The 23,802-nt window shown below is 42.3% G+C and overlaps 1 protein-coding gene across 2 annotated transcripts; it reads right to left on the minus strand.

Moving 5' to 3' along the window:
- Nucleotides 1-2,203: 2,203 nt before the first annotated feature.
- On the minus strand, nucleotides 2,204-22,508 carry LOC120977039 (galectin-9-like). Of its 2 annotated transcripts, XM_040404765.1 has the most exons (11): nucleotides 22,221-22,506; nucleotides 17,974-18,062; nucleotides 17,243-17,438; nucleotides 12,242-12,358; nucleotides 11,589-11,636; nucleotides 9,552-9,593; nucleotides 5,027-5,068; nucleotides 4,893-4,925; nucleotides 4,731-4,819; nucleotides 3,502-3,667; nucleotides 2,204-2,792 (listed from the first exon to the last, which is right to left on the minus strand). In XM_040404765.1, exons 1-11 carry the CDS (start codon nucleotides 22,248-22,250, stop codon nucleotides 2,649-2,651), a joined length of 996 nt encoding a protein of 331 aa, XP_040260699.1. In that variant the 5' UTR covers nucleotides 22,251-22,506; the 3' UTR covers nucleotides 2,204-2,648. The 2 variants fall into 2 exon arrangements, with proteins under 2 accessions (XP_040260699.1, XP_040260700.1); XM_040404766.1 differs by lacking the exon at nucleotides 9,552-9,593 and having other exon boundaries at nucleotides 22,221-22,508.
- Nucleotides 22,509-23,802: the final 1,294 nt, after the last annotated feature.

The following is a 23,802-nucleotide window of genomic DNA, read 5'->3' on the forward strand; positions in this document are numbered from 1 at the left end:
GAGAGAGGTGAGCAGAGTTCATCAGAACCATAAATGAAAATAAAACAAAAAAAGGGGAAAGGAAAGGGAGCAAAGGAAAAGGAGGGGAAAACAGACATAAATGAAAACATAAAAAAAACAAAACACAGAAGTGAGAGATATTCATATAACACTAAAGTCAACATTGAGCCCTCTCGGTTTGAGGGTTTGTAACTCAAAAATCCAATAGAGTTCTCTTCTTTTTAAACGTATCGTCCTATCCCCACCCCTTCTGGACAAAGGCACTTGCTCAAGTATTCTGAATTTCAAATCACGTTCACAGTGTCCTGCTTCCTTAAAGTGTTTGGGCACAGGTAAATCCAGCCTCTGTTTTCTTATGGTATATCTATGTTGGTTTAGGCGTGTTTTAACGTCCCAAGTTGTTTCACCAACATACCACAGTTTACACGGACATGATAATAAATAAATTGAGTATGTGGAATCACACGTAAGGTATTGTAGAATTCTGATTGTTTTACCAGAGGCTGGATTTACAAAAGAATCACCTCTAATCATGTAAGGGCAGTTCACACAATTGCAGCACAGATAACAGCCCTTGCGCGTAGAGCCGAAATATGTGCTGCAATCAATTTTAGTAGATCCAACATCTGACCTGACTAATTTATCTCCTAAATTGCGACTCCTGCGAAAGGAGCACAGAGGGGGGACCCTAAATTCCTCTATATTGTCAAAACCACTGGTCAAAAAGAAGAGAGCTCTATTGGATCTTTGAGTTACAAACCCTCAAACCGAGAGGGCTCAATGTCGATTTTTTAGCTCTTTGCCACTGTATGGGTGAATAAAGACACACTGTTTCATTGAAGATTCATCTGGGGTGCAGTCCGATTTTTATTCTATACAAGTGGGTAAGCTCCTGTTGCCATACTTGGACATTGCACCCGCCTTTTACCTTTTTTTGGGTGGTGCTGCCAGTAGTTTTTTCTATTATATATATATATATATATATAAATCTCCTCCTCTTTTTTTCCCTTCCTTTTTTTCCCCCCTACCCCTCTTCAGGTTCAGTAATATTTCATTCCTCCAAATGAGGTTAAGTGAGGCAAGTGGAAAACAAAAAAATGAAAAAAAAATAAAAGATTATAATCTCAATGTAAGCCATTCCCAGTGTTTTTAAATATAAACTGAGAAAGTTCAGCAACGATTCATCCGAATCAGTCCAGCACATACAGTATATGAAGCGGCATTAAAGATATAGCTGGAAAAGCAAACTATAAGCAGTCATTATATATCTAGTAAACTTCAAAGGGGTCTAAAAGGCGAATTTAAAACCTCATAGAAAGGTGGCTTATTCATAAGAACTGGAGGTATCTTTTTCATATAACCAGGAGGCAGGAGGTATAATAAGACAAATGGAGGCTGAAAAAGACAGTCAAACCTTCCAGTTCCCGCAGGGATAGATTGAAGGCAGGAGGTGGCCCGTTCGTGGACCCAGGCGTCCAGGCGGCAGTAGGCAATACCACTGCAAGCGGAGACAGATAGAAATGTGCAGTAATAGAGTGGAGTGGAGCAGGCGAAGCAAACCCCAGAGCCCAAAAGCTCCCAAATCCAGGGACTAGCTCAGGGGGGAGCATCTCCACTGGGCGCAATCAGCACGGCGGGCTCCAGCGTCTAGCACGGCTCCGTTGCATGCGGACGCCAAAGTTCATCACAGAGCGGCAGGAGGAAGGGGGGAGGGGCGTGACGCAGCTTCACCCTACGTCATGTCGTCATGCAGGCACTTAATATGCTAACTTAACAGCTAAGGTGCAGCAAGTGGTTAGGGCCCGTCCTCAGTGCACTTAAGCCTTAATTTGCCTATTTTTTTAAAAAACACTTATTTCTCCTAAATGCAGCAATGAATCGGGGGAAGAAAGGTATGGTTTTAATTAGCAGAATCACCTGCACCAGCCAGTCCATTCAGGGGCACTTATCACAAGTCACGCACAACATAACCACACTAGGAATGGCAGCCCATTGGCCTGTAAATGAGGAGAGATGTTAGAAGAGATTGAAAGTGGATGCTGATGCAATAGGAGATTGGTGACAAGCTCATACAGATGCTGACTAAGGTCTTCCATCCTAACTTACCTTGACTTTAACGTGCAATTTATATTACATATAAAGTGCCCATACAGTTACTAATTACATTTTAGCATTTTTTTACAATGAAACACAATAGACCCAATGTGAATTAATTTCGTTTATTGAGTCAAGGTACAGTACAGTACTTGTCAGATAACCAACACACAAACACAAAAGAGGTATCATGTAAAGAGGTCCCAGAGGGAGTCATTGATGTATAGCTATCAATGACTGAGCTGAAATGTACTAAAGGAATTTTAAAAATTTCTCAAAAATTTTCACTATGAAGAACAATATCATTACTCCAAGATTTACAAAGCTAGAATTGCTAAGGAAGGCTAGAGAAAATGGTCATGAAAGCACCTTATGAACGTGTAAGTGGTAAACCAAGATGTTATTAAAGCAGATCATTGATGGCTGAGACATAAGAGTACTGTAACCAAGATGCCTTAGTGTCTTCTTCGCTTGGGTTTGTACTAAGATTTAGACATAATGATGTCTGCTTAAGGCTCCTTGTGGACCAATTCTTGTATCTCACTTGCATGAGGTTAGTATTGGACAAAATTCAAGGTGACATCTCCTCCAACTTCAATCATGTCAATTTGGTGGAAAGGTAGGCGGTGGATATAGTCGAATAGTTTTGTTCCACTAGAATAGATCCCGAAAGATCCTCCCTCGTTCCTGATTTCCAGCTAGTAGTGAATAATATATAGGATGAAACACAAATTATTGTTTATTGGTGTCCACAGATGCCATGAGTTGTCCAGGATGAAAACATGAGTGTCTGGAATTACAGCTTAATTCTATTAAAGTGACTGGGGCTGAATTGCAATAAAACACACAACCTGTGGACAGATGTGGCACTGGTTTTAGAAGCAAGGGCGTAACTACCATAGTGGCAGACCATGTGACTGCTATGGGGCCCAGGGCAAGAGGAGGGACAGTCTTAGTTGGGATTATCTCCTCTTCTACTGGAGGTGAAAACTTGGTCAGGACTCTACCCACTAAAGCAGGATTTCTCAACTCCGGTCCTCGGGACCCACCTACTGGTCAGGATTTGAGAATATCCCACAGAATGAATACCTGTGGACACTAATTATATCACCTGCTCAATACTAAGGAAATCCTGAAAACATGACTGGTAGGTGGATCCCGAGGACCGGAGTTGAAAAACCCTGCTATAAAGGAACAACTTTTAGCAAATGAAGCAGTGGAAAAATGGCCCAAGGGTCATTAAAAGGGGTTTATGCAGAAACCCTTCTATCCTTTTCGGGGGGCCTGGTTTGATCCTTGCTATGAGGCTCTTACTTCTCTATGTACACCACTGTTTGGAAGACAAAGCAGGCATGTTTTTCGAATCACGGACAACCCTCTAACTTTGAAAGCATCTCTTGTTCTCACCTGAAAGCTTTGCCCAGAGTGGAATGGCATGTAGGACATATGTCTTTCCTCAGGCCCCCATTTGCCTCTGTCCTGAGTATTTCTTACTATTGCTCCTTCTCTTAAACGAGGGTTCATATGAAGCTGAATATTCCTTGTTCTGCTGTTTAAGAGATTCACGTGAAACCTGGAAAGGTGATGAGGACATAGATTTTAAAGTGAACATGACTCAGACACGGTCTTAGGCCAGTTTCACACCTGTGGTGTGACAGAACCAGATACAACACTTGATGCCAGCTTCCCTATCTGATTACTGTTGATTGCTGAAGGTCTCAGTTGACACCTTCTGCATAAGTTTTGCCTAAAAGAGAAATTGTGCACAGCAGAGCACCCTTTCAATTTTAGGCAAACTAAGGGAGCAATTTTGGTATTCATGTAGTATCTGGTTCTGACCTCTGCCTGTACAATCTACTTTGTACTATCTACTGGTGCAGTACTGGACTGTGGTTTCTTTAGCCCACCATCGAAAATTGTTCCTAGAGACCCATCCTCTCTATGTACAGAACATGTGCCCCAGGACTCTTAACTGCATTATAAGCTTTGGTTTACACCATAATGATTTGTTCCCAAGCCCTTTCCAAATAGCATTCTTTTCTGTTGAAACTTTGGGGCCAATGTGTCAGAGTTTGGACCCACCAAAGGATCCACTAATAGTCCTGTCCACCCCTTAGAATACTACCTCTTAGGGTTTCTATTTTGGAAGCCAAAATCAGGGGTGGATCAAACAAGGAGAGAAAGTATAAGGCTCCATTCACACGTCCGCAAAATGGGTCCGCATCCGTTCCGCAATTTTGCGGAACGTGTGCGGACCCATTCATTCTCTATGGGGACGGAATGGATGCGGACAGCACACAGTGTGCTGTCCGCATCCGCATTTGCGGTGCGCGGCCCCGATCTTTGGGTCCGCAGCTCCGCAAAAAGATAGAGCATGTCCTATTCTTGTCCGCAGCTTGCGGACAAGAATAGGCATTTCTATGGGGGTGTCGGGCTGGTGTGTTGTGGACCCGCAATTTGCGGGTCCGCAACACACCACGGACGTGTGAATGCAGCCTTAAGGACAGATATGACTTCTTGTATAGGACAGATACGACTTCTCCCTGACCATGTGGCAGTACCCTTACTGTCTGCACCTTACATATCCTCCATACAAACCCTAAAGGCTTTTGTTAGTAATCCATGAAGAAACTCACTTGTCTGCCCCATAAGCGATATTTCCCATGATAATGATCTTTCCATTTCTGCCAAAGTGCTTCTGAAAAACAGCTTGAAAGGGCATTACCTGCAGAGAAAATAGTCTTTAGTGTGACACTAGGAAAGAATGGTATGTATTGTAAAGTAAGTAACAATCATACCGGGTTGTACACAGTCATGGGGGCTTTCGGTGGCTGAAAATATATAAAAACACATATATAAGTAACATTATACAGATACAGTATTATTATTATACAGGCTGATATACATATACAATATGGTCATGTACACTCACCGTGAGAGCCCCAAGGACAGGAGCTGCGGCCATAACTTGTATCTAAAACAATTAAAGCACATTCATGGAGCTATACAGTATAAGCACACTCAACTTTAAAAAAAAAAAAAAGATTGGCCACCCCCTTTAAAGGGGTTCTCCGGGAATTAAGAAAATGAAAAATGTAAATTTGAAAATACTTAAATATTACTTTATTATAAATATATTCCCGATACCCTTAATTAGTTATAATGGCTCATTTTGTCCAGGAAGCAATCATCAGGGGCAATAAAATGGCCGCTGTCCTATTAGTACACCCAGAACCTGTCCTAATCATACAGCAGGACAAGTTACTTCACAACATGGAGCTAAAGAGCTGCCTCTCTGCTCTGCAATTTTAAAATTGGGATCCGAAGTCAGCTTCGGTACCTACTGGTACCTGGGTACCGATTCCGACTTCGGATCCCAGTTTCAAAATTGTTTTCAAGTTAGACAGGAAGCTAAAATGATTGCGATAGGAGACTACAACGCTGTAATGGATCCACTCAGGGATAGAAAGTCTGGCAGAGGGGGAGGAGCATTAAAAGTAGATCTCTTTAAATTAGCCCAGGAATTTAATTGGGTTGATGTTTGGCGTTTCCAGAACCCGGATGAAATCATGTATTCCTGTTATTCCAAAACACATCAAACTTGGTCAAGAATAGATATGATCCTGGGAAATAAAAATCTAATGTCCCAAAATAGGATTAAGATAAAGTACGTGCCTATGGCTTTATCAGACCACAGTGCAGTGGTAATGGAACTAGATCTGATTAAAAAGAATGTTTTCCTACCATTTAGGTTTAACTCCCACTGGTTAACGATGATCCCAGATAAAGAGAGTATAATACAAGAACAAAAATTTTTTTTTTGGGTGAATAACGATACCGCTAGTAGGATAATTGTCTGGGATACCGCTAAGGCATACCTGAGAGGATTGCTCTTTAAAAAGGTGAACTATTGGAAAAAAAGCACTAGAGAAATAGGAAATGCACTGGAAAAAAAACTACAAGAAGCAAGAATAACTTGCATAACACACCCTACTGAGTATAATAGGAAATTATGGGAGGAAGAACAAGAAAAGCTAAAGGCATATCAAATGGATAGAAGTAGGAAAGAACTACTTTTTCAAGGGATCCGTTTAACTTCTGAGGGAGAAAAGGTTGGTAAAATTTTGGCAAATATAGTAAGAAACCAAAGAGGGAAATCCTGGATAGGGGCGATTAAAGATAAAAAGGGTGAAAAAAGTAGTACACCGGAAGGAATTAAAGAAGTGTTTCTGGAATATTTTCAGGAACTATATAAATCTAGGGTACAATACTCAAAACAAGATCTGGACCTATACCTAGACAGGATATCTCTTGGAGAAATATCTCAGGCCCAAAAAGAATATCTAGAAAAATAAATATTGATGGCGGAAATAAATGAGGTTCTAGGGAAGGTAAAATCCGATAAAGCACCAGGTTGTGATGGGCTCCCTTTTGAAATATACAAAACGTTCTCTCAGGTGTTAGTACCCGAATTAAAAATAACATTGAATAAGGCCCAAAAACTAGGTGACCTACCAGATTCCATGAAAGAGGCAATTATTACCCTAATCCCAAAAAAGGGCAAAGAACAACTAGACCCCGGATCATACAGGCCAATATCTCTTCTAAATACGGACGTTAAAATTTTGGCGAAGGTTCTGGCCGATAGGCTATCGAAGGTGATTAGCGGAGTTATAAATGAAGATCAGACAGGTTTCATACCCGGTAGAACGATATATTTAAACATAAGAAGGCTGTTCCTAAATATTGAAGCTAATAGATTAGCACCGGGGGAGAAAGCGGTACTTTCTCTGGACGCCCAAAAGGCATTTGACTGTATTGAATGGGAATATCTGTGGGCAGTAATAAAAAGGGCTGGTATAGGGGAGGGATTTATAAGATGGATTCAGCTAATATACTACAATCCTAGGGCTAGAGTGATGGTGGACGGGAGCTTGTCCCTGCCCCTTGCCCTGTATCGGGGCACTAGGCAGGGATGCCCTCTCTCTCCACTATTATTCGCTATTGCGATCGAGCCCCTGGCATGTATAATAAGAAACGATAGGGAGATTAAAGGCTTTCAATATGAGGGAGGAGAAGAAAAGCTGCTAATGTATGCCGACGATATTTTGTTATTTATGCACAATATTGGAGATCAGTTTAATAGAGTTATAGATATAATAGATAAATTTGGATCCTTTTCTGGATTAAACATTAATTGGGGGAAATCACATATGTTGATGTTAGGTGATATACAACCACAGGGAGATTTAAGGGTGCATACGCTAGAGAAACATGAGAATTTCAAATATCTAGGTATACAAATTTCTGGAAATATAGCAGAATATGAAAAATTAAATGTACTCCCTTTATTGAAAGAACTTAGGATCAAAATACACATTTGGCGAAGATTACCAATGTCAATACAGGGTCGGGTAAATTTTATAAAAATGATTTTTCTCCCTAAAATACTTTACGTCCTTCAAAACGCCCCATTGAGGTTACCACAGAGTATCTTTAAGTTACTTGATAGTTTAATGGGGCATTTTCTCTGGAAAGGTGCTATCCCTAGGATAAAGAAAGAAGTGCTCCAGCTCCCAGTAAGAGAGGGTGGATTAGCTGTTCCGAATTGGTTTTTTTATTATTTAATATCACAATATGGTCACATAAAAGGTAGTTTAAATGGTTTAGTGGGTAAACAGGTTATAAATAGATTGGGGTGGAAAGAGGAATGGAACTATTTAGAGGTGTTGGAATCAGGTACACTGGGAAAAAAGAATACAGGGAATAGAATATTAAATTTATTGGAATATATATGGGTGGAGATTAAAAAAATACTAGATATTAAAGGGTTTCTGCACTATACACCTATCTGGAAAAATATAAATCTCAAGGAATTGCAAACGATTAAGCCCTATATAGATTGGGGAAAAAAAGGGATGAAATACCTTGGCCAGATATTCGAACAGGGTAAACTGAAAGACTTTAACACAATGGTTAGAGAGTTCGGGATCCCCCAAAAAGATATGTATAAATACTTTCAGCTTAGGAATGCGCTGCGGACAGTTGTGCAGGAAGATAGATATAGAATAGAAAAATCAGATACAATCTATAAATTCACTAAAGAGGGCGAAAGTGGAGGAATAACCGCAAAAAGATACAGGATATTGATGGAGGGCAAAAAGAAACGGATTATAATACTCGCCCAAAAAAAATGGGAAAATGAACTTCAATTTTTTACGGAAGAGAAATGGAAAGATGCCCTCAGAAGTTATTCTGAGGTCTCTGATAGGGACTCACATAAGATTTCACAGTTTTTCGTAGTCCATAGGTTGCACCGATCCCCATGGATATTGAAAAAAATGGGTCTGAGAGCCTGGGATAAATGTACAAAATGTGGGAGAGAGAGTGCCGATTTAATACATTGTTTTTGGAGATGTCCAAGATTGTTTAGATATTGGACAGAAATAGTAGAGACTGTTAATTTAATTTTGAAGGTTCAAATACCTGAAGATCCTGTGATTTGTATACTAGGGGCAACCGAACATCTGAATCTAATTAGAGATATACGAACGGTTCTCTGTAAGGTGTTGTTTCAAGCTAGACTCCTTATACTTAAGAAATGGATAGGGGTAGATCCTCCGACAGTGGGACAGTGGAGAAAAGCAGTCGATAATCTGATTAAGGAAGAACGGGCGATGGAGGGCCATAACAAAAAAGCTAAAAGTATTGATGAAGTTTGGAAAAACTGGATACTTTAGGGCTGGATTGTTGGAAAACTTAATATATAATTTATTTATTTATTTATTAATTTTTTTACGTCCTGCCCCTCTCCCTCCCCCACAAGGGCGGTGGGTGGGTAAAAAGGGGAGTAAAAACAATTTTGTATGTACAGAAAAATTTGACAGTTTTGGAGAAAATGAAAATGTAACTATTTCCTGTGGATACCGAAATACGATTGTTGAATTGATATGTTTAAATGGAAAAATAAAAGAAAAAATGTAAAAAAAAATAAAAGTTTATCGATGTCTAAAGTTATTCAACAAAGTCTAGCGTCACTTTGGGGATAATGAATTTCACCTCGGCGGAGCCCGTACATTTGAATACTGCACAGAGACGGATCTCCTTACAGCATTCAAGCAAAGTTTTGACCGAAGCGACTTTGCTCAACACTAATCATAATCCCTGACAAGTTAATCCCTGTTCTGAAGTAACTTGTACTCCTGTGTGGTTAGGACAGGTTTTGTCTGTACTAATAGGACGGCGGCCATTTTATTTCTCCTAATGATTGCTCCCCAGACAAAACAAGCCATTATAACTAATGAAAGGTATTTAGGAATATATTTATAATCAAGTAAAAGTTTTTAACAGTATTTTCATTTTCTTAATTCCTGGAGAACCCCTTTAAGACAGGACTGTATCTGGAATTCATAGAGTGCCATCACAGTTTACAACTTTATATACTGTCTTGGTCTCACCTTCTGTGCTGCATATATTGGAGGTTCAAATGAACTTTGAACCTAAAATATGAAAAATGAGAACATATGAACGGGTACCATGGTGTCATTGAATTAGTTCTGCATATTATGGTTTAGCTGATGTCAGAATAGGCCGATTATAATACAAGATAATAGGGAATAAAAGACCAAAACTCCAATATAAAAGAGCTTCAAAACTCTCCTTCTTCTCTAGGGTCATATAGGTACTCACAGGAGGCAGTATTCTAATAGTTTTCTCAGGGTTGTTCTTTACGAGGCAGTAGGTAACCCCTAAGAAGACAATGCTCTTTATGTGGTCACCTTTTACTAGTTTTGGACAGTTTAAGAACGGAGAGGCGCCATGTTTGACAGGATGGCTGAAATTATTTTCAACAAGCCTAATTTTCATATTTCTTTACACTTCAGGAACAATTATAATGGTATCCAGAAATGTAATTTTCTTAAATGTCGTTAACACCCCTATTCATCCATTTCTGGTGATAACCTTTATGATCACGATTGTATTGCAGCTCCAATATAGACTGTCACCCAGATTTAATAGTCACAAACAGCAAATCCCCATGGTTATAGAAGAAGGGGAATATCTGATTAGGCAGAGCTGTCATTCAGGACTCTAGAAAGGATAGCTGACAACCAATACTAGTCCTGTAAAGGGGGCCATATTGGTTGTCACCTTACTTTCTCATTTACAGATATAACTAGGGAAAGCCTAAACAGAATTTTTAAACACTTGACAAAAGATGGTGTGTCAAGGATTTATTTTTATTTTTTTTGTTTTAGTAGTAAATGATGTTTAACGTGTAACTGTAATTAATAAAACTTTTACCATAACACATCAGAAATTTTGATTGGTGGAGGTTCAGGTGCTGAGATTCCCACTGATCACTGAAAGCACTCATCTGAGCGCTGTGCTTGTCTCTGATTGGCTCTCCTCGAAGAGGAGGGGTTAGTGGTGTACCGGCTCCTAGGCCCACATTTACTAATGTGAGTGCACCTAGACCCTGATGTAAATTACAACATTTGTCACATATAGGCGCCATTGGCTGCATTTTTGGATAAATTTAGAGCATCTAGTTTTAGAAAAATCATCTGAGCCTTGCTCAACAAGGGGGCATGGCCTAGGGTGCAACAAGTTACAGCTAAATTGCACCACAATTCTGGCATAAAATTCTGCTGTAAAGTAAGTCAACCAATAGGGTGGTGTAAAGTTAGAAAAAAAATTGTCTATCCCGTGTATTATCCAGCCTGAGCCCCTGTGATATATCTGGTACAGGTCTAGATGGCCTGCCTAAATTTACACCATCTATAACATTAGTAAATGTTCTCCACAGGCTTCCTATGAGTCTGTACAAGTAGAAGCAAGCAGATCCGATCACAGCCGAAAGGACCCTGCACGCAGCTAAGAGCTTTGGCCTCTTGGTTTCAGTGATCATGGGGATCTCAGCATCTAGATCCTCACCAGTCAAAATTTACGACATGTCTGACATATGTTTTTGGAATACCACCACCAAGGGCAGACTGGGAACTTAAAGTGGCCCTGGAAAAAAACTAAAAATGGCCAAAGTCAACACAAGTAGGCGGAGCAAACAACACCATATTGTGGCACATTATACCATTACAGCACCAGCCCAGCAGAGTCAAATACCACAGTATATCACAAAATACCTCCCCAAAAATTGGCCCTCTTGGTGGCTAGCGCCAGTTGCCATGTTCAGTCCTCCTACTCCACTTGCCTTAGGATCGCAATACATTTGAATTCAAGAAACAGGAGGGGAGCACCATCATTACTTACCATGGCTGGCGGCCGTGAGAAGGGCATAGGGCGGCCCCCTCTGCCTCAGCCCACTGGTAAGTTTCCCTGTAGGCACCACCTTACAGATAAGTTAGTGAACCAATAGGAACATTGCGATATCAGAGAATTATTTATTCCAATGTATCTAGCTTTAGCTGTATGTGGTGAAGGAATTATCAAAGAGTGGGACAAGGTGAAATTTTCATATCAACAAATGTACTCACAAATCCTGGACCTGGAGTGTATGGCGGTGGAGCCGGAGACATCCCAACCTAAAATTGTAATGTAAATATAGTACAACCTGAGTTTCCTGTGCACACATATAAATAACATACTAACAAGCCCTCTGTCCCAGAAATTAATCCTAATGATATATGCACCTGAATGACAAATATGGACAGCTATACATCTTCTCAAGCTTCTTCTGGATAAAAATAAAATATTCTACTAACACACTGTGTTACCATATGTGTGAAAAATATAATAATGCTACTAATACCAGTAATAGGGGTACAATGTAGAATGTTGGGTAGAATTACAAAGTAACAAAAAAATGTTTAAAGTTCTTTCCCAACTGGACTTAATAGGGTATATAGAGGTGGGGGTCTGCATTCTATAAGGGGTTAGTCTGGCTAGGAAAACAGTAACACAAACTTTACTTCTGTACCACCTGTAGACGGTCACTATTGGCCCTTGTAACCATTTTGTGTTTTTAGGGGAAAAAATGAGTCTCCAATCTCTAACAACTACTGATACATTTTTTTTTTATCAACTGGGACAAAAAAAAATTGTGGTCTTACCAACTTCAGCCCTCGTTTAGAGAATACATTGTTTGAGCTGACTTTATGAATGAAGTACTCTAACACAAGGTACTTACAGATGGATAAAAGGTGACACAGTTAAGATTGAGGTCACCATTGACTTGAAGGGACTGGATGGTTTGATAGGAGACACGATGACGATATTCCAGGAGGTGTTGCCCATTTACAGTGACCTGAATAGAAAATGAATATGACTCTAATAGGGTGGAACACTACTTGAAGAATTGATATTATTATTAGCATAATTAATCATCATATTTTTATTCGAATTTATAATAAGACTAGCTGAAGGACCCGGCTTCGCTCGGGTATATTTAATCTATTTCATTTAATGTTTGTGTGTGTCGTTAAAAGATATCGACAGTATCCACTATAACAGTGACATCTACAGCCCCCCGCCCCCTTAACAGTGACCTCCACAGCCCCCATCTCTTAACACTGACCCCCCCCCCAGTGCCCAGTCTCCTTAAAATGGGACCTCCACAGCAGCCTGCCCCTTTAACAGTGAGTTTCACAGCACACCACCCCCTTGACAATGACCTCCACAGGGGCCGCCCCCTTAGCAGTGGCATTTACAGCAATCTGACCCTTAACACTGACCTCCATATCGGACCATGCCTTAACTGTGACCTCCACAGCAGCCTGCCCCTAGGGTGGCCAGAGGTCCAGTTTTAGGCCGGACAGTCCGGCTTTCAGACTCCCTGTCCTCCATCAGGTGCAGGGCCTGGACAGACACAGGGATGTCCTTTTGAACGGCTTACTCTCAGACAGCAGCACTGTACATAGAAGTTGATTTTTAACTTCATTTTTCAATCCCTGTCAGCTGAGGAGTGGGAGGGGACGTGTCCTTTTGAACAGCTCACTCTAAGACAGCAGCACTGTGCTGTCTGAGTGTGAGCTGCAGGTAGAAAGTCACCTTCCCTCCCACCTCTGCAGCTCACAGAAGTTGATTTTTAACTTCATTTTTTCAATCCCTGTCGACTGAGGAGTTGGAGGGGCGTGGCCTAACCAGATCGGAAGTGTGGCGTAGTGGGACCTGGGGGCGGGGTTTTAAGGCCATCCTGAATGGCCACCCTACCCTGTTCTTCCTATCTTAGTAGGAGTGGGCTGGTCCTGCTTCCTGCCAGGAGGAAGGAGTTCCTGTCCAAAGTGCTCAGATTCTCCAGCGCAAACTACTCAAGCCTTCCTCAAAGTGAAGTCTTAAGATGCTAGGCAGCAAACTAAACTTCTACAACCAGCATCAAAGACACTGCTGCAAGGTGAGGGAATACAGCAAAGACACCCAATGCTACTAGGCCAGTACTACATAAGTGCTAAATCGTAGCCATCCAACCTGCCTCCATAATCCTTACTAGTGTTGAGCCCGAATATTCGAAAAAGCAAATTTTTATTGTGAATATCGGCACTTGGAGATAGCGATTTCGTAATGACGAATATTCATTTTTAACACAGTACACATCAGGTGATCATCCCTCCCTTCTTCTAGCTTGTGGGCCAATGAAAACGCTTTGTCACAGCTTAGCAACATCCCTAGCAACCAATAAAAAAGTTGCCTACCCTACGCCGGTATTTCGCTCGCATTACGCGAATAATACATTGCCGATTTTCGCAATGAAGAATATAATCTCAAATTTGCGAATTTGAGAATATATGACAAATATTCTACAAAATATTCGCAAAATATCACAAATTCTAATATTGCCCCTGCCGCTCATCACTAATCCTTACTGGTACCAGAGAAGATTTGCACTTAAAGTCTGCTGCTACTGATTGTATTTGAGATTCTACTTTGCACTTAATAAAAATACTTTGTAATGTTTAGTTCTGGCCTTGATCTTCAATATCACATTTCCACCGCACAGAGCCCTGAGAGAGTACACCGTGGCACTACCACTCCCATCCTCTGCATGGACTCCTCAGGGGCTCGCTGCATAAGGTTTCTGGCAGAAGGCACTATGTCAGTAGTGGAGACTGTTACATTTACATGTAACGATCTCCTCCACAGTATGGGGAGGAGCGATCACAAATGCCATCACTCGTCCCCATACAGAATCATTATTTGCCGACAGCATGTTTAGACGGCACGATCGGCTGCCAGCAAACAATGATTTAGGTGCCCAAACCAAAAATCCTATTACCTTGACTGTTACCTTTTGCTCGTTCATTGGGTAATCAGTGGCACCCTTATACCGGCAGATAATCGCAGGCAGATCATGGTCCTTATGAACGATCATCAACTATAACCTACCCAACTGTCGGCAGTATAAAGCACCCTTTGGTTACTGTGTAATTACAATGCGCTGATAAGGTTAGATATTAACTTGTGTAAAGCATCACACAGTCATTTATGGCCGGGCTGGTTTATTCAGTGATAGACTGGCTCCTGGTGTCTTATTGTTAAAGTGGTTTATTTGTAATAGAAATGCGGAAGTACAGCAGGGTCCTCTACACCTCTACCATACAATCAGGAGGTTTCCCTTTCCATCACTTTACTTAATTTCGGTGGTGAGGTAGCCATGCATGCCTAATCATTTTGATATCACAGAAGCTGGACCCCCTGTGTTCTGGCACAGATTCATTTGGCGTGCCAAGTTTATTATATGAAGGTACTTAGAGCTGAACAGCACCCCTTACATAATAGTGTGCACTGGAACTGACCCCTTGTTGTTGTGCACTTTGCATTGTCTGATGCACCATGAAGCAAACGGGACAGTCACGTTGAGCTTATGCATTATGCCAGTATGTGTGGCTAGTCCACTTTTATTTTGCAGGTAATGTGCCTTTAAATGTTGTTATACTGGGGGGCACAGTGGGCTGGTGAGCTCTCTGTTCATGTGTGTGGACATGATAAGGTAGAGCCCGAGTATAAATATTCAAGTATTTTGGCACACTTTGGGGAACAGATTGTGTCTATTGAGAGTGTACAGAAAACCCATCAAGTGCAAGTCAAGTACTGTACTAGATAAGTGTTGCAGCGGAGACCCAGGGAAGATCTGTTGAAATGAGTTGGGCCTTTCCCTCCTTCCACTAGAAGTGCACAGAGCCTTCTTTTCATCGGTCACAGACCAAAGTAACAGCAGCAGTCCAGTAGGGTCACGGTGCTAGACGTGGTCTGAAACTACTCAAGATTCTCAGGGTCGCTGGATGCTTGCAGGTCCCAACTCGTCTCCTCCAGTTGTCTCATCTCCTCCTGCACCGAATTGCTCTCTCTGTACATTACAATACTTTAAGACCACGAGGTGCACCAAACACTTCCTTAAAGGGGTTGTCAAATCCTCAAGTCAAAATAAGTCACTGCCAGGAATGTGTGTAAGATAAAGAAAAAACGCCACCTTTTGAAAGCAGCTCAGTTCCAGCACTGAGGGGCCCAGCTACTTTTGTTCCTTGGTTGAGTGTAACTGTCCTGTCTGGTCACGTGCACCGCTGCTGCCAGTCACTGGCCTCAACAGTGATGTCTCCCTGAGCAGCACATGATGGCAGTGGCAGGTGTCACAATTCCGGTCCTCCAGAAACCAGAGGAGCAGGGACGGACTGATGGCACTAAAACTGAGCTGCTTTCAAGAGGCGAGCTGCTTTTTGTAAATTTTTCTACACACATTCCTGGTGGTATTTCATTTTGGTTTGGGGGTCTGACAATATACCTTCAAAGGGGTTGTCCACAGTCCCGACTGCTTCCAGTCCCTGCAAGACCAGGAATCAGCTTGGTCCTGTGAATGATGTGGCCAATCACAGGCCTCAGTAAATACAGCAATGATGTACCATTCAAGCCACTGTGACTACTGAGGACTGTGATTGGCCACAACAGTCACCGAACAGGGCAAAGCCACTTCCTGGTCCTGGAACAGCAGTGGGACGATGGACACGTGAGTGGAGGGTTTTATGTTCAGGGGGACAGGGGAGGACCCCAGGGGTTGTCAGATTCAAGGCTAGACAATCCCTTTAAGTACTCCATCTCCACCCTAACACAGAGAACAACACTCCTGCATCAGCACACATCACCAGGGACCATGTCAGCCATCATGAACCGTCATATACACTGCAAAATCTAACAGTGACATTTTTAGGCACAGTACTTACAAACGAAGGGCACGTTAACACATAACATTTCAATATTCTGACAAAGAAAAAAGTATGGATCGCATAGCCACAGGCTATGCATTGATCTATTGCTTCTCAGCATAATTTATAAACTGTACATAAAGTACCTGTATACTTTTTGATGCAAATAAATGCATAGACAATGCGTAAGCCTATCCACCACATCAAGGAGACCTCTTTAAAGTGGGTCCCTACTCTAAAGTGGCACAGCGCCACATGGTTACCACTGCTGCTGCAACACCACACCTGCAGGCAGTGCAACCCAGCTGCCCAAGAACACACCTGCTGTCAGGGCTAAGCCTATCATGGCACTAGGCCACACCAACCCACGGGCACAGAGCCACAGCAAGAACGATCGCCATGCAGCACCGCCCCATATAAAGAGATCTTAAAAACTCACTTCTGTATGTGGTCTCCGAAGCGACCTGAAACCAAGTAAGAATTAACCGTCATATGCCTTCACTGGTGCATCAACAGTCAAAGTGCACAATACAAGTTGTCAGTTCAAGTGTACAACACAAGGAGTCGGTTCAAGTGCACAACACAAGGAGTCGGTTTAAGTGCACAACACAAGTGGTCGGTTCAAGTGCACAACACAAGGGGTCGGTTCAAGTGCACAACACAAGGAGTCGGTTCAAGTGCACAACACAAGGAGTCGGTTCAAGTGCACAACACAAGGAGTCGGTTCAAGTGCACAACACAAGGAGTCGGTTCAAGTGCAAGGTCAAAATCTCTGCTTGATGTCACTAAACTTTTGTTTAAATTTCGAGGATGGAAATCTAGGCCTGTCCACACAACTGCAACTGTGTGACACTACATCAGAGTAGCCTGGCATCTAGGGCAGCAGAGGGATGTGTTATGCAATGTTTATCTGATACACTGTAACAAACATTCTTTGTTGTTTTCCTGATAGTTGTCAGTAAGACAAAGGGGTTTCTTGGATGCTTACAAGTACCCACCTGAAAAGCATGTCCCAGCACCTGGATAGCTATGTCAAAGTAGGTGTTCCGCTGGAATGGCATATTATGCCTTCTCTCCTCAGAGCCCCAGTTCTTATGTTGCATTGTGTTGCATACAATGACATTTCCCTCGTCAAATCGGGGGTTAAAGTGAAATGCAATATCATTGTTGTAGCAGACGAAGTTGACGGCAAACCTAGAAAAATAAAAAATTTGACTTTGCTTCATTTACATTGACATACATGTGATCAGGACAGAGGAACGCAGTACCTTACAAGTCAGCTAGACAGCACACATATACAGTGTAGGTTTATCAGTGAGGATAGTCTAATATTACAGTGCCTTGTCTTCTTCTAATGCTATATCAAAAAGGCAGCAGTACAGCAAAAACAAATATAAAAGTAGGGTGCAGGCCTCGGAAGGCTGGGCTCAAAAACCTTCAGTCAAATGTCTCCAAATGACGAGACAGAATCCAAAAATCTTCTCAAGTAAAAAGTGATTTGTTCATCCAAAGGACAGCAATGTTGCAGTCTCTCTATGGAAACTTGGCTTGAATATGGTTCAGTAGATAGAGGGACTGAAATGTTGCTGTCCATTGTGTTAATAAATCACTTGAATTTTCTTGCGAAGATTTTTGAAGTGCTGCTTCTTCATTTGGATAGGTCTTCTTCTGTAGGTTGGAAAAGGTCCATAGTTCATAATTGACCTTTGTGTTTCTCCATATAACTCACTTTTTGGCATAGCCGTGGGCTTGTCCTTGGATTGTCACCCTCTTGCCTTCTGTAATCCCCCCGAGGATTGCACTCTCGAAGGGGACACTCTGCAAAGATGTGAGAAAAATAAGCACCATGAATGAGCAGAACCACGACAGACACTGGCAGCCTAGGGCCCCTGTGCAAGAAGGGTGAATGGTGCTACAAGCCTATGATGGTTACAAAGCTAGGTAAATAGTATATGCCTCTGGATAGGGAATCAATATCAGATCAGTGGGGGTCCAACACCTGGCACTCCCATTTCCCCACCTTGCCAATCAGCTATTTTGGGCTGCCATGGTGGCGGAAGCTATAATGTGTATGAAGCTGGAAGTAGACAGCTCCATACACCATGTAGTGGTCATGCTGGGGTACTGCATGAAGTCAAGTGAATGGGAGATGAGCTTCAGTATATGGGTGCCAGGAACTACACATTAGGGCTCATGCACACGTACGCGTGTCGGCCGTTCTGTGCATTGAGGACCGCAATTTGTGGTCTCCAATGCACAGGTACCATCCGTGCGGTTGACGCAGACGGATGCAGACCCATTCAACTTGAATGGGTCCGTGATCTGTCCGCACCACAAAAAAATAGAACATATTCAATTTTTTTGCGGTGCGGAGGCACGGAGAGAAAAGGGTTCCATTGCCTCTGTTCCGCGCCACTCATTCCGTATTGCGGACCTATTCAAGCGATACGGTGTGCACATGGCCGGTGCTCGTATATTTCTGACCAGCTGTTTGTGGGCCACAGCTTCTTGTTGACTAAAGGAGTCGCTCTTAACATTGCAAACCCCACCTTAAAGGAAATGTGGCATCAGAAAATGACGGTGTTCAAAACACCTTTTTATGCTAAACATATTTTTGAAGAATTTTTATGTGATGTTATTTTCAATTTTCCATGTCAATATCTATATTAAAGAAGAAGAAAAAAATCCAGCTTTTTTCGCAATGGCCACTAGGCCTAATAATAGGCACCACTTCTTGGTCTGTACAGATCACTTTACTGCAGTTACCTACTTATGATCACAGGTAGCATTACAGTGACAATATCACCTCTATATAGATAACAATAGGTGATATTACAGCTTATCTTCTCCCTCCTGACCTCTGCACAGGTCACAGAGCATGCCTAGAAAACTCTCCCATAGAAGTCAATGAGGTTCCTTCCTGACCATCGTGTCTATGGCCCATGGTGGCTGCTGTAAAGCATCTCTCTAAATGCCGTTAAGAACAGCTCCGGCAAGATGGCCGCCCCCATAATCATTTTCAGGAAATAGAATTTAAAACAAATCTGCAATCAGAAACTAAACAACAGATTAGAAAAAAAAAGGAGACGTGTCGTTAACTGGTTTTAACTAGCAGTGTCACCTTCCTTTTAACAATACCTACAAGCAGGGGCGGGCCCTGACTTTTTCAAGGAAATCTAAAGAAAAACTAACTGTACACACTAACAGGACCGTGAAGTGCCAGAAATGTGGATGTAAGGAAGGGGCTAAATATGAAACATGGGGGTTCTTCATTAAACAGAAATACGCCTATATTATGCGTATTACTGCCACAGATTGCGGCGCAAAGACGTAGGAAATGGTCTAAATGTAAGACAGCTAGGAAGCGGTCTCTAATCTAGAAGCAAATAAAAAAACGTATGGCAGCACAACATTACACATACAAACAATAAAACTGGGGAATAGGGATTATTCTGAATAAAAGTGGTATTATACCTACTATAAATGAATAACATAGAAGCTCTTTGCACATTTTAATTCAGAATAATCCCTATTCCCCAGTTTTATTGTTTGTATGTGTAATGTTGTGCAGCCATACGTTTTTTTTGTTTGCTTTCTGCAGGCTAGCTTTATCGATGAGCACCTGCGACTATGAATGTGCTTGTCTAAATTTTCTTTAGTAAATGAAACCTGGAGAGACACACATTTTAGGATAATGCATAATGGATACTGCTATCTATGCTTTCAATTTGCCGTCAGCACCTAGCAGACCAGATAGACTAACAAGTTGCCCAAAATGTCTCACACCGCACACAGATCTGTATCATGGTCTTTGGGCCTGCCCGCAGACCTATTCTCTATGGGGTCAAGTAGCACAAATAGTCAAAGATATCTGGAACCTCAATATTCCCTTAAGGCCTCATGCACACGGCCGTTGTTTTTGTTCGCATCTGAGCCGCAGTTTTGGCGGCTCGGGTGCGGACCCATTCACTTCAATGGGGCCACAAAAAAGATGCAGACAGCTGTCCTCATCCGTTGCTCCGTTCCGTGGCCCCGCAAAAAAAAAAAAATAACATGTCCTATTCTTGTCTGCACTTAGTAAGGCCTTATTAAGACTTTGTGCCCCATAGTTTCTTGTATTGATCCAGGAAGGCAAAACAACAATAGGACATGTGACAATCAGCCCTAAAAGCAAAAAAAAAAACCTTGAACCTTCATGGCGTTAAGACTCCTGCCTGCGCTGGATCTCTTCATAACTTCAGCAGATCCAACGCCGTTTCTAAATGTAAGACAGCTCCCGAACTGTATTACATTTAGACCATTTTCAACGCCTTTGCGACGCAACTTGTGCCAGAAATACACCTAATATAGGCGTTTTTCTGTTTAATAAATGACCCCTTATGTTCTCATATTTACCCCCTTCCCTTCCTTATATCCTTTTGCAAAATGAAAGGTGGACTCTTATTGGTTGCTAGGGGCAACTAAGCCAGTTCTACTTTACACCAGTTTGATAAATCTCCCCCAATGTATTTCAGTGCAGCTTTAGAGGGAATCTGTCCCTCACCCCCTGATTTTGGAGCATTATCAACAGTAATACATGAATAGTACTGCAGATACAGAGTCCAGATCGCTATTTTTTATTTTCCTACTGACCCCCGTTTCCCCGCTGTCAGTGTTTCAAGCCGCTCTGAAATAAATTGTCAGGACTGCCGTGCATGCGCGCAGGGGTCCTCTCCATTATGTTAGAACAGCAGTGAGGACTATGGGGGACATTTATCATTTCAGATCATTTTCATGTCACTTCTAAGCTTGGTTTTGCATTGTGCGGTTGCACCAAATTTTAAATAAGTTCACAGTTTTTATGTGTTAGGTGTAACTTCATTGTGTTGTATGACGTAGTCTTAAAAAATACACCAGGGGGCTGCCTGACGTAGGAGGTGACTATTCTTCGACATTTCAAGTGTGGCATATAGTAAAAGTGCCATAATTAGTGTTGAGCGAACTTCTGTTTTCAAGTTCGGCGTACAAGGTTCGGCTTACCTAAGAATTCCGTTATGGATTCCGCTACCACGGACCAAAAGTTATGGTCCGTGGTAGCGAAATCCATAATGGAGTTCTTAGATAACCCGAACTCAAACCTTTTAGGCTGAACTTAAAACACAAGTTCGCTCATCCCTAGCCATAATCCTTGTTTCATCTCACTTTTCTACCTTAAACATAGACAACTCTGAAAAGTGGGGTCTCCTAAATGTGACAACAAAAACCTGACGTATCTAGTTTGATAAATGTCCTCCAAAGTATTTCAGTGCAGCTTTGACCGCTGACAGCGGGGGAACTGGGGGCTGTAGGAAAATAAAAAATAGTGATCTGGACGCCTTCTCTGCAGGACTACTCATGTATTACTGCAGATAATGGTCCAAAAATTGGGGTTCACAGATTCCCTTTAAGCCAAGGAACCAGGAGCAGTGGGAAAATAGTGATCTGGACTCCTTCTCTGCAGGACTACTCATGTATTACTGCAGATAATGGTCCAAAATTGGGGTTCACAGATTCCCTTTAAGCCAAGGAACCAGGAGCTGTGGGAAAATAGTGATCTGGACTCCTTCTCTGCAGGACTACTCATGTATTACTGCAGATAATAGTCCAAAAATCGGGGTGACAGATTCCCTTTAAGCCAAGGAACCACGAGCAGTGGGAAAATAGTGATCTGGACTCCTTCTCTGCAGGACTACTCATGTATTACTGCAGATAATAGTCCAGGATGGTGGTTGCAGCTTTAGAAAGTCGCTATGTTCCACTTTGTAGAATACCTCCGTACGGTGGAAACTGTACAGTCACACAAAATCATTTTATCTTACTGGAGTGATTGACCTCTATAACAGTATCGCAAACAATATGTTCTTCACATACGCGCCATCGTCTCAAAGACGTAAAGAGACCTGGATTATTGTTTCAGGATTGCAAAATTAAGAATGAAGTGAACAGATCATTACTTACTGGATTGTAAATGGGAGCGAACGATGCCATGTGCCGTGTCTGATCTTGCAGGAGAATAATCCTGTGAGTTTCGTTTCTGAAGAAAAAGCAGGGAAGGACTGTGCTAGTGGAAAGAGAAAACAGGAAGAGCTGAATGGTTTAGCACAGAGGTCAAAGCTGACATAGCACATCTATACTGTGTACAGTATGTCTTGTTCAAACAATATCTACATCATACTACATCGCTATGAGTGTATGTTTAAATGTGTACGCTGTATTTTAAGCGTAGGATGGCCTATCACTGCTCAAGGTGCTTAGTCCACACCATCAGACCTGCATCAATCCGTTGACTGAAAGGGTCGCTCTGCAAGGGTACTTTGAAAGGTTAACTTGCACTGTGATTTATGCTGTTGTGTGCATTTATGTATGTTTATTGTAATATATCCTGTTCATTTGCACTGTTATCACACTATAGCTGCAGTGCACTGCACTGTGGAAAGGGTTAATGCACAGCCAACTAAGGCTACTTTCACACTAGCGTTTTTTGCGGCTCTGTCATCGATCTGCAAAAACGCTTCCGTTACAATAATACAACCGCATGCATCCGCCATGAACGGATCCGGTTGTATAATGTCTTCTATAGCAATGAGGGATCCGTCTTGAACACCATTGAAACTCAATGGGGGATGGATCCGTTTTCCATTGTGCCAGATTGTGTCAGAGAAAACGGATCCTTCCCCATTGACTTACATTGTGTGTCAGGATGGATCCGATTGGCTCCGCTATTTCAGGCAGACAGCAAACCGCTGCAGGCAGCGTTTTGGTGTCCGCCTCCAGAGCGGAATGGTGACTGAACGGAGGCAAACTGATGCATTCTGAGCGGATCCTTTTCTATTCAGAATGAATTAGGGGAAAGCTGATCCGTTTTTGACCGCTTGTGAGAGCCCTGAACGGATCTCACAAACGGAAAGCCAAAACGCCAGTGTGAAAGTAGCCTAATACTGACCGACTTTATGACTGTACCTAAAACATGTTTTGGAGGGAAAAAACAGACCCACTGACCTTCTAACTGTCTGGTTTAGCTATGTTATTTATGTATGAAGACTTGTTTATGTCTGGAAAAACTCGTTAGGGTACTTTCACACTTGCGGCAGGACGGATCCGACAGGCTGTTCACCCTGTCGGATCCGTCCTTCCGCTATTTCGCTGTGCCGCCGGACCGCCGCGCCGTCCGCATTGACTATAATAGGGACGGGGGCGGAGCTCCAGCGCAGCACGGTAGTGCACGGCGAAAGGCCGCCGGACTAAAAGTCCTGCATGTCCGACTTTTTAGTCCGGCGGCCTCTCACCGTTAACTGCCATACTGCGCCGGAGCTCCGCCTCCGTCTCCATTATAGTCAATGGGGACGGAGCGGCGGTCCGGCGGCACGGCGAAATAGTGGAAGGACGGATCCGACAGGGTGAACAGCCTGTCGGATCCGTCCTGCCGCAAGTGTGAAAGTACCCTTATTCATTCTCAGACATTCATTGAAACTCTCTACCAGTCTATGACAGACATAAATTGCAACATTGTATCTGTTTAGGCTGCACTTCTCCCACTAGA

The sequence above is a fragment of the Bufo bufo genome, chromosome 8, assembly GCF_905171765.1.
Source record: "Bufo bufo chromosome 8, aBufBuf1.1, whole genome shotgun sequence".
In the NCBI taxonomy this organism is placed as follows: domain Eukaryota; kingdom Metazoa; phylum Chordata; class Amphibia; order Anura; family Bufonidae; genus Bufo; species Bufo bufo.